Here is an 11,317-nt window from a genome sequence, read left to right on the forward strand (position 1 = left end):
GCTCAGGACAACAGCAATGAATGTGAACTCTACAGCATGGACGGGCTCACTGTGAGCCTTAACCTTCACCTGGCGATGGATGGAGATAGAGACAGAGCCCCACATTGGAGCACCGGACTGAGCTCCGAAAGTTCTGATGAGGAGCGGATGGAGAGAGATCATGACAAAACTCACCTTCTTGACAGTTTCCCAGTCCACCCCCTTATAGTTGTGGCAAAGACAGGCTGGGGCTGGACACTTGCTTTCAAGCTGCAAGTACAATAGAACAGAATATTTCACAACAGGCCACTACTACTTTGCTCAGAAAATTCTGCTGCCTCACTAACAGGAAAGGGGGTATGTTAGCTCCCTTCTTTAAGGAATCTTAGAAGAGTTTAGAAAGGCTGTTTATTGAAGTCTGGAAGATCAGGGGGTTAGAATGGAAGCAAGAGACTTTAGCGTTTCTCCTCCTCTGGGTCTTTGCAGGCAGGCACATGCAGACATGGGCGTTTCTCTTCCACCATCAGCTTCTGCCCCTGTAGCTCTTCACACAGTGGCCGTGGAGTTCCTGAGAAGGTAACATTCTTCTCACCCTGACCTTCGACCATGGAAACTGTAGGCCTGGGATGTTGGGGAAGCAATGGAGAAGAGAAGCTCAGGAACATCAAGAATACATCGAAAACCTTTTCTTTTTTGAGAGTCGGATCTCAAAGTCAATGATCCTCCTGCCTCAGCCCCACAAATATGGGAATTGCAAGCATGTCTCATAAGCAGAACCATTTTTTTGTGGTAGTAGATTGTACTTGCTAGGCAAATGCCCTACATAGCATAGCATTATTTTTCTTCTTCTTTTAGGCCCTACTGACCTGTCCCCTATTTTTTTTTTAACCTGCAGAGTCTCACTGTATCACCCAGGCTAGCCTTGAACTCTTGGAAAGTCTTGAACATGTGGTCCTTTTGGCTCTAGCCTTTCAAGGAGTTAGGATTACAAGTTTGCATCACCACACCTTGATTAGCAACTTACTGTGTATCTAATACTATGTTTAACTGTGATATTGGGCTATTTCTGATATAAAAAAGAAAAACTTCCTGTTTTTGTTTCCCTTATCTAAAAAATGGCAGGATTAAAAATACTCTCTTACCTCCATACCCTTTCTCTCTCCTCATACTCACCTTAAATCCCTACCCCAATCCATTCTTTCTCCTTCTTCTCCTTCTGCCCATTTCTTTTCTCTACCTCTCCCTGCTTTATCCGAATGGAACCTTATATATCCAGGAATGTTTTTTGCCAGGATTCTTTCTCCTAGTAGGCAAGCCCTCCATTCATTTTCACCCAGATTCTCTCAATTGGTTCTTCTCTACATAGCCTTTAACTCTTCTTGAGGAACCAATTTGACATCCACAGCGGAGAGATCCCAACAACAGGCCTCTCACTAGCTGGGAAAAGGCCACTGAATCTTGACCTCTGTGGTGGTATAAGGAAGGGATGGCTAGCTTAACCCTTTCTAACCCCTGGTCCACTGTGATGTCCAGTAAACACTTGGGGTGGCTCATCAGTTCTCTCCAGGACCCTGCTCACAATTTGGATGTCCGGAATGCTTCTTCCAATCCTCATCTGCACAATTACCTCTGGGCCTGGTTAGCTTTCTAGGTCTAGAGGACAGTGATAGTCTCATTGCCACTTACCTGTTATTTTTATACAGATTGTATCATAGCTCATCTCACCTGGGTCCCTTCTGTCCACAGATGTGGGTTCTTTTTATCTGCAACTGTTGCTGAAAAGGCCTTGAAATGTGGAGTGGATGAATGGAGGCATGGGTGACTTAGTAAGTCAAAGTGTGCTAAGAGTTCAATGGGGAAGGCCACATGAAAGACTGTGTGCTTGGAAGCACAGCTGAGTGATTGCATTAGTAACCAAGGAGCACAGAGGCCATGAAGTCATCCCTAATTGCCTCTCCTATTCTTTTTGTAGATGGAGCTGTGGGCTGCTTCCCAGCTCCCGCCGCCAGCTAGCTTTACTGGAAATAATTAGAAATATAGGTTGTTAATGGATAATCACCAATAATAGTCAAACTTGTAGTCATGTTAGTTAGATTTTCTAGATATATAGAGATATATTTCAGTTAGATAGGCATTCTTCATATCTTCTAAAGACAATATGGCATTTTAAATGTTTTAATAACTTAGGGCTTTTCATGACAATGAAACATATCTGCTCCTGGCAGCACCAGCTACTTCAAGAGGAAGATGGGCATTGAAGAGGCTCCTTATGGAGTTTGGACAAGAAACTGCTCTTGCCTGGACTGTTACATAAACTGGACACAAAGAACCCACAGAGAGAGGACTGTTGAACTTGCCTAAAGGTGAGATGGTCTTTCGGGGTTCCTGATTCATGAAAGAGTCTGCGAGACATTCTGCAGGACACAGCAGATAGTGACTGAACTGTCTTTGAATTTTCTGCTTCATGGAAAAGTCTGCTGGATACTATGGGCCTGTAGGCTGAAGATGGATGCCCCAATGGTACAGAGGAACTTTGGGTGGCTGTCCAGGCAGTGAGATGTCTCTGTCATTTCTAGAGTGATGTGGGAGGGTCTTCTGTTTGAGTTGATTTCATTGGTTAATAAAGAAAACTTCCTTGGCCCATTTGATAGGCCAGCCCTTAGGTGGGTGGAGTAGACAGAACAGAATGCTGGGAAGAAGGGAAGTTAGTCAATCGTCATGCCTTTCCTCTCTGGTCAGTCGCCATGATTCTCCGACCTGAGACAGTCGCCATGAAGCCAGGTACCAGGTCAGACATGCTGAATCTTTTCCGGTAAGCCACCACCTTGTGGTGCTACACAGATTACTAAATATGGGTTAAAGCAAGAGAGAGCAGTAAGAGGCTGAAACTAATGGGCCAGGCAGTGTTTAAAAGAATACAATTTCCATGTAGTTATTTTGGGGCATAAGCTAGCCAGGCAGCTGGGATCCGGGCAGCAGGAATGCAGCCTGCTGCACTTTACTACACTAGAGTTTTAAAAGTTGCTTACTTCTTGTTTACTTAGGTAATATTATATCCTTCTGGAGTCTTTGATGGAGTTGAAGAATAAATAGATAGCTATAGTTTTCCTTTGTTATGGTAAAATATAAAATAGATCTAAATATTATAACTGTAATTCTTACTTGATAACTGTTTTGTTATATGTAATTTTACTATGTTAAAGTTAAAGCCTTTCTTTTTTGTTTAAACAGAAAAAGGGGAAATGATGGAGGAGGGTCATCTGTCTATGTGTTACTTTCATTGGTTAATAAAGAAACTGCCTTGGCCCCTTAATAGGACAGAAAATTAGGTAGGCGGAGTAGGCAGAACAGAATTGTGAGAGAAAGAAAGCAGAGTCAGGCAGATGCCTCAGGCAGACGCCATAGATCTCCTCTCTGAGATGGATGCAGGCTAAGATCCTTCCCGGTAAGCCACCACCTTGTGGTGCTACACAGATTACTAAATATAGGTTAAAGCAAGATATGAGAATTAGCCAATAAGAGGCTGAAACTAATGGGCCAGGCAGTGTTTAAATGAATACAGTTTCCGTGTAATTATTTTGGCTAAAGCTAGCTGGGTGGTGGGAAGCAACCCGCCACTCCCATCACATCTTTTTCTCCTCTTCTCTAAACTGGAAGATGGCACTGGCAAGACATGCACCTTTGATGCAGTGGTGAAGCTTATGTTCAGTGTAACCAACTCCCTTCTCATTATTCAGCATCATGACCCCCTCCTAGGAACAAAATGTTCCCCAACTCACGAGAACTTGGGGAGCAAAGGTGTGCAGAGACGCTGGCGGACACGGGTGGGGTTGGGTCCACATGGTGGTGTGCACAGACTCCAGGTACTCCACTGTGACCATGAACCTTTCACTGCAATGGGGGAGGGGGTAGAATGCCACAGTCAAAACTGGAGGCCTCAACAGGAAAAGAAGGGTGTAGGGACACAGGATTCCTAGCATTGCTACTGCATGGCTGTCCACCCTTACCGTATTGTCTGTGGGTTACTCACAGACACAATTATGGATGTCATAGCAGTGCCGAATATCTTGGTAGTTCCCATAACATCTCTTTCCATCAAACTTGCGGCCTCCACAGGTCCTTGTGCGTGACTGCTGGCCTGGGATTTCTTCACAGCTGATGGACTTCATGTTCACACGGCTGCAGCGACTCCATTTCCCCCAGGTTTCCCACTCCCCATTTACTGTAGAGATAAAGGACAAAGGGGTTTGGAGCAAGTAAAGGGCCTCAGGGGAAGGAATGAAGGCTCTGGAAAGGAGTGGGAATGACAGAGTAGAGGTGAACCAAGGCAAGAGGGCAGGAAGAGGAGAATCAGAGGCAGGAACAAGGCTTTGGCAACAGGAAGTGGGCAGCAGTGATGGGCTTAGGCATGGGAATAGTGCCTCCTAAGGTGCTAACCAGGGCAATGCATAGCTGTGTTACAGATGTGGGTCCGAGTAGCATCACCAGCACAGAAGAGGCCCCCATGACGGGGTACAGGATGATCACATGTCCGTCGTTCTAGGGTCTGGCCTAGGCCACAGGTCACAGAGCATGGGCTCACAGGGCCCCATGGCCCCCAGCCACCAGCCACTGTTGGAGCAGGAAAGAAAGTGAAATGATAGGCCACATTAATCATGTATACTCCCCAGCTTCCTTCCCTGCCACCTCTATCTTTAAATGATGGGTTTCTAGTCACATGGTACAAGAACTCTATTTCCTCAAATACCACAGTATCTTTACCAGATATCCAAAGATCTGCTAGCTATGTGCCATTGACCTTATCCCTGCATACCTGGACAGGGTGGCAGGCCAGTGCAGCCCCGATGCTCATTGGCTGGTCCTGAGCAGGGTTTCCCAGGGGGCTGGTGGGAAGGTGCTGGTGCAGAACACATGCGGCTTCGTGTTTCCTTAGGTTCTTGAGCTCCACCCAGGCAGGATCCTGAGCATGGGCCCCAGGGGCCCCAGGCTGCCCAAGCACCATGTGCTATGGTAGGAGTGGCGGGATGAACTGTGGTCAGGCATGCTCAAGTCTTTTCTGGCAGTTTTCTGCTCTAACCCAACAGATCCATCCTGGGTACCCCTTCTATGTCCTCCACTGCCCTTACTCACTGGGGCAGACCTTCTGAGTGTCACAGGCCTGTGATTGCTGGGCCTCTCCTGGACAGTGGCCCCCACACTTAGGAGCAGGGTGATCACATACTCGTTGACGGGTCTGGATTCCTTTGGAGCAGGTGACAGAGCAAGGCCCCCAGGGTGCCCACTCAGACCAACCACCCATTTCTGTGGGAGAAAAAGAGATGGGAGGTGGGGGTGGCACTTAGGATTCCTTCCTTTCATGTGTGTACCACAGAAGCTAACTCTGTCCTCCTATCTCTTGTTCCTATTTCTGTCCTACCAGCATTGCTCATCTGGATTATGACTGTGGCCTTCGTACTCATCCTTCTGCTTCAGATATGGCCTATCCCCTTCCCAAATCAAGCCAAAGTAAATCTCTCCCCTTTCCATCTAAATCTCTTAGACTAAGATCAACGTCATCACTCCTAAGCATTCTCCTCCAGCAATCCCAGCCTCCTCAGTTCCCCTTAAAGCCACACACAGGTCTGTCCTCAGGGCCTCTGCACTGATGTTTCTGGCCCTGGGGGCTAGGTAGTAAGAAGTGCATGTCCAAATTTCTGATTTTCCTTACCTGGACAGCATGGCTGGTCCTCACAGGCCTGTAGCTGCCACTCAAGGGTCCTAGGAGCCACCTTCTCAAAGCACTGCCCACCCCTGCCCACACAGCGCCTGTGTCGCAGTTGGGACCCCTCAGAGCATGTAACCGAGCAGGGGGCCCATGAGGACCATGGTGACCATCGTGGGGACCTACAGAGAGGAACCCATGTTTCATCCTGGTATGAACTGACTCTAAAGAGTACAGGTTGGTACAGGAGAGTTTCTGGGTAAATATACAAGATGAACCAATGAGAACCTATTTACCAACTAGGGATGGTGGGGAATTGAATAGGAAGAGGTAAGTATACAGTAAGTGTATGATAAATTTCATTTCCCTTTATGACAAGGGCCCTGGAAATCCCCCAGGGGCAAAGCCATATACAATAAGCAAATTTAAGGACTAAAAGCCCGGAACTTCTGCCAGGAACCCAATAGGTCACCACACTGTACAGCTGCAGGCAGACAGGAAGTGCTTAGTAAACAGGAGCTCAGAGGTCACTTCAGAAACATCCTAGAGCTACTCTTAGCCTCCTACACAGAACTGGGCATGCATGCTAGTGCTAAAGAGACACAAACTGTTAGCATGATAGGGAAGGGGGAGAGAGCTGCTTTCCAAGATCTCCAAACCCATCATCTTTACAGTGTTACCTTGATTACACAGTAGGCAGTCATAAAATATATCTAAAATACAGAAAGAGTCAACGTATGTAAACTGGAAGTCATGATTAGGAGAACTGAGGTGCTTTCAGAGATCTAACTGCCACAGAGGAATCGCACAATGAATGTGGCATTACAATGAAAGGTTTTGGCTTTGTCCTCAGAATTTACCCAAAGTTCTCCAGGCCTATGGTGGATCTATGTACAATGAGCACTTAAGTATAACCACCAAAAATAACCAAGTTGCGGCAATATTTACAGGAAGCCCTGACAGTGAAAAAAGTATTTCAATAAGGGCTGATTTTGTCTCTACTAGGGGACATTTGGCAGTTTCTAGAGTCAGTTATAGTTGTCTTTTTTTTAATTCTTCTCTCATACAATACATTCTGACTAGTTTCCCCTCTTTTTACCCCTCCCCTCAGAGCTACTTCTTCGTTTCTCTTCAGAAAGGAACAGGCCTCTCAGGGATATCAAGTGAACACAACATAACAAGATACAATAAGATTAGGCACAAAACCTCATATCAGGGCCGGATGGGGCAACCCAATAGGAGGAAAAAGATCCCAAGAGCAGGTGAAGAGTCAGAGACACCCCAATTCCTGTGAACCAGTGGAAGGGAGTTGTTAAAATACTTAGAGGAAGGTCAGGTGTGTTATAAAATACCCAACAATGCTCAGAACCCATACCCCCCAACAAAGAGCTCCAAATGGCAATAGTGCCAAGGTTTTGAAACTCTGAGCTATGGTCATGAGGAAGACTTGGGTGGGAGGCACTTTTAGAAGCTCCAGAGAAAGAGAGTACAGTTCTAGATTACAGAGCTTAGCCTAGGTTCCCTCGAACCTGCATGCCTGACAGGGACCACCACCATGCTCCTGGAAGGCATAGGCAGCATTGAGACAGCAGTTTTCCACACTGACATCTCCACCAAGCAGGCCTGTGCACTTGCCAGAGGACTCCTCATACTTGGTGAAGCAGAGCACAGGGTCTGAACCTGTAAGATCAGGGGAGAGGAAAGGACAATCAGGGTGTGGTTGGCCTGGGCATCCCTGGGAGGACATCTGGGCCCTCACCCACTTACCTGTGGCTGGCAGGATAAGCAGTAGCAGCAAGAGTGACTGAAGGGCTTGCATTGTAGCAAGCATTTTGAGCAGTATGTCTTTGTACTTTTATAGAGAAGAGGCCTTGCTTAATCTGGGCTGATCTGATTAGGAAAGAGGAACCCAGGGTAGGAGGAACTGGGAGGGTGTGACCTTTTTAGCTCTGACCTTTCCCTTAAGAACTCTGCCTCCTCCTCTTCTCTCCCCTCTCCATTTCCTGTGTTACCCTTGGTCCTGTTCTGACACCCAATCTTTGCCACCCCATTCTACCCAGGAACCTCTTAGTTTTCAATTAATGCATATGAGATAACTTCTCACAGAAGGGCATTGGAGCCTGCAAGTCTGAAGCAAGAACCACCTAGGTATGTGACCTTGGACAAGTCACTTTAAATTCTCAGCTTTAGTTTTTCCTATTTTTTTGAGACAAGGTTTTATAATGTTGTCATACCAGGCCTGAAACTTGCTTTGTAGACCAGGCTTGCCTTGAACAGGGATGTCACACCATGGCTGGCTCATTTTCTTAGCTGTAAAATACACAATCTTGACTATCGTGACAAGATCAACTTCAATGGGGTACTGAAGAAGGGTGAAATGAGGGTAGCCCTCCTCAAGTAGTCTGTCCAGGAGAAGGCATCAGAACAACTGCTTCATCTTCCTTCTTGAAAACCCACCTCTTTCTTAAAAGTGAGGTTCCTGTGGTCAACATGTATGTATGGGAGGTCAATGCAAGGGAAGTGAGAAAGGGAAGTGGCATTGTGTGGGAAGTGATTCAGAAGTGGGCGGGGGTAGGGGGTGCTTTAGGCATACCCATTGCCCAAGGGGAGCATCTGAAGTAATCCTTAGGGTCTACAGGAGTAGAGAAGAGAGAACCATCTGGGCCGTGTTCTGAGTACCTAGGGTAGATAACATTTGCCTCTAAGCCCGTTTCCTTTTCTGTAAAATGTGCACACAAACAGGGCCTTGGGAGGTTCAGGCCTGTAATCTTAGCTGCTTTGGAGGTTGAAACAAGCAGAATGAAAGTTCAAGGCTTGCCTAGGCTACAGTGTGGGTGCAAGGCTACCCTGACTAATTCAGTGAGATTCTGTCTCCAAATATAAAACTTAAAGGGCAGGGTAGAGGTGAGATTGCTCAGTGTGTGACGGTGCTTGCTGCAAAACCTGATACCCTGAGTTTAATTCCTAGAACTTGCATGATAGAAAGAGATAACTGACTCCCTTAAATTGTCCTCTGACCTCCATATGTGCATTGTGGCACCTGTGTGCCATGTCCTCCCAATAAATAGATGCAGCAAAATGTTTAAAGACTGGGGTGGCTAGAGATGTAGCTCAGTTGGTAGAGTGCTAATTAGCATTGATAAAGCCCTCAATTTGTTACTTAGAATCATATAAATTGAGCACAATGATACCTGTAGTCTTAGCAATTGGGAGGTAGAGGCAAGAAGATCAGAAGTTCAAGACTATCCTTGGATACACAGCAAGTTTTAAGATAGGTACATGAGATCCAGTTTAAAAAACAAACAAGCAAGCTGGGTGGTGGTGGTGTGCGCCTTTAAACCCAGCACTCAGGAGGCAGGTGGATCTCTGTGAGTTCGAGGCTAGTCTGGTCTACAGAGTGAGTTCTAGGACAGCTAGGACTGTTGCTCAGGGAAACCTCGTCTCAAAAAACCAAAACCAAAACAAACAAGCAAGCAAAGGGATGGTTGGGAGTTTAGCTCAGTAGTATGCCATTTGCCCAGCAAATGGGTTTGATCCACAGTACTGAAAAAATAAAGCACATTTACAGCACCTGACATAGATCTGTCACTGCCTGAGAATTAAAATACTTAGAATAGTTCCTGGCTGCATTTATTAAATTGTTTAACATTTATTGAGGGTCAGAATGGTTCTCAGCATTAGATGGAATAGAGAATAGGACAGATAAAAATTACTGCCTCTGAAGAACTCAAACTCTACAAGTGGAGAGTAGCAATAAATACCTTTCACAAGTCTTTTCCTGTGACCCTTCTTGGATGGCATCGCTTTCTAGTCTTAGGACATACCAGAATCACCCACAGGGCTTCTTGACCCAACTGCAGATTGCTGGGTCCCACCTATTTTTCACTCAGCAGGTGTGGCATGGGGCTCCACTAATGCATTTCTGAGAAGCTCTCAGGAGACACTGATGCTGGTTTGAAGAACTTTGAGAAACACTATTTTGGTCCTTGATCTCACTTTAGTTTTCTTGGTGAGTCATATCTAGAGAAAAATTTTTACAGGTGCCTTGTTTTACTGTTAACGTCGATTCATCTTCAGCCCATTTTCCCCCAAGGAAAAATCTGAGCTCCACAGATCTACTCTTTATTTTCTAGTTTTTTTTTTAAAACAAGCCTTAATGAATAAAATTCTAGAACCCGCTTTTAAAAAAGCACTCTTGTGTTCTAGCGATGTAGTTCAGTAGTAGACTGCCTACTAAGCATGAGCTGGACCTTGGGTTTGATCCCCATCATCACAAAAATAAAGAAGTATATAAAATTAATCTTTATAATCTACAAAAAGGAGCTTGAGAAAGATGTCATTCTAGTTTTCCCAGTCACAGATAAGTACCATTCTAAAGATTGAATCAAGATTAATAATAAATTATTAATAAATAAATTATTAATAAATAAGTCGATCAGGGGTTGAAATAGAAGTCCCTCAAGAGTCTGCTCTTGATTGGGGGGTTGTACTAGCTGGTTTTGTGTACCAACTTGGTACAAGCTAGAGTCACTGAGAAGAAGGAACCTCAGTTGAGGAAATGCCTCCATGAGATCCAGTTGTAAGGCATTTTCTTAATTAGTGATCAACGGGGGAGAACCTAGCCCATTGTGGGTGGTGCCATCCCCAGGTTGGTGGTCCTGTGTTCTATCAGAAAGCAGGATAAACAAGCCATCTGGTGCAAGCCAGTAAGTAGCACCCCTCCATGGCTTTTACATCAGGTCTTGTCTCCAGGTTCCTGCCCTGTTTGAGTTCCTGTCCTGATTTCCTTCAGTGGAATGTAAGTCAAATAAACCCTTTCCACCCCAACTTGCTTTTTGGTCATGGTGTTTCATCACAGCAATAGAAACCCTAATTAAGATGGGGTGACAAAATTTCTGGTAATATTTCTATCCATCACAGAAGTGCCCTATTTTCTGAGAATATGTTTGTCTCTAACTGTGTGCCTTGAAAAAAAGGCTCTTGTTAAGATTCCAAGACTTCAGCTGTCAATGCTATTATCTTGTAAAAACAAACCTGCCTGGCTCATTATTCAATCATCTTTTATCCTGGTAATAATGTTATAATTGATATTTCCTTTGTTCCTACATGGCATAACATAAATACTCATAGGATTCCCTGTGGATGAAGGTTGTCAGCACTTCCCCCCCCCCCACTTTTAAGGTATTCAAATATTCAATCATCTTTTATCCTGGTAATAATGTTATAATTGATATTTCCTTTGTTCCTACATGGCATAACATAAATACTCATAGGATTCCCTGTGGATGAAGGTTGTCAGCACTTCCCCCCCCCCCCACTTTTAAGGTATTCAAATGATTTAACAGATTCCTTATTTAAACAAAGAATGAGAATCTGGTATCATTTATTACTGCCTGATATAATTCACTTATCTTTCTTGTCAGTTTCTCTGAGTATCAGCCCCATAAAGAAAGTTTTCTTTTAGGGGGAGGCAGATAAGACAAGGCTTGAATTCATGGCAGCCCACCTGCATACTGGGATTATAGGCTTTGGTCACAGACATCTATCTCCATGCTACACGTCATGGCAACCCTGCTGCCTCAGAATCCTGAGTGTTGAAAAGGACAGAAACTTTTGTCTAATTTGTTAGCTGTTAGG

General features: G+C 45.0%; 1 protein-coding gene across 1 annotated transcript; it reads right to left on the minus strand.

Moving 5' to 3' along the window:
* Positions 1-370: 370 nt before the first annotated feature.
* LOC119804536 (complement factor properdin) lies at positions 371-10,833 on the minus strand. The gene is made up of 9 exons (XM_038315925.2): positions 7,448-10,833; positions 7,210-7,360; positions 5,687-5,862; positions 5,110-5,280; positions 4,793-4,984; positions 4,417-4,590; positions 4,010-4,201; positions 3,759-3,870; positions 371-600 (listed from the first exon to the last, which is right to left on the minus strand). The coding sequence occupies exons 1-9, from the start codon at positions 7,509-7,511 to the stop codon at positions 435-437; spliced, it is 1,398 nt and encodes a 465-aa protein (XP_038171853.1). The 5' UTR covers positions 7,512-10,833; the 3' UTR covers positions 371-434.
* Between the last annotated feature and the right edge of the window lie 484 nt (positions 10,834-11,317).

The sequence above is a fragment of the Arvicola amphibius genome, chromosome X (genome assembly GCF_903992535.2).
Source record: "Arvicola amphibius chromosome X, mArvAmp1.2, whole genome shotgun sequence".
NCBI classification, from domain to species: domain Eukaryota; kingdom Metazoa; phylum Chordata; class Mammalia; order Rodentia; family Cricetidae; genus Arvicola; species Arvicola amphibius.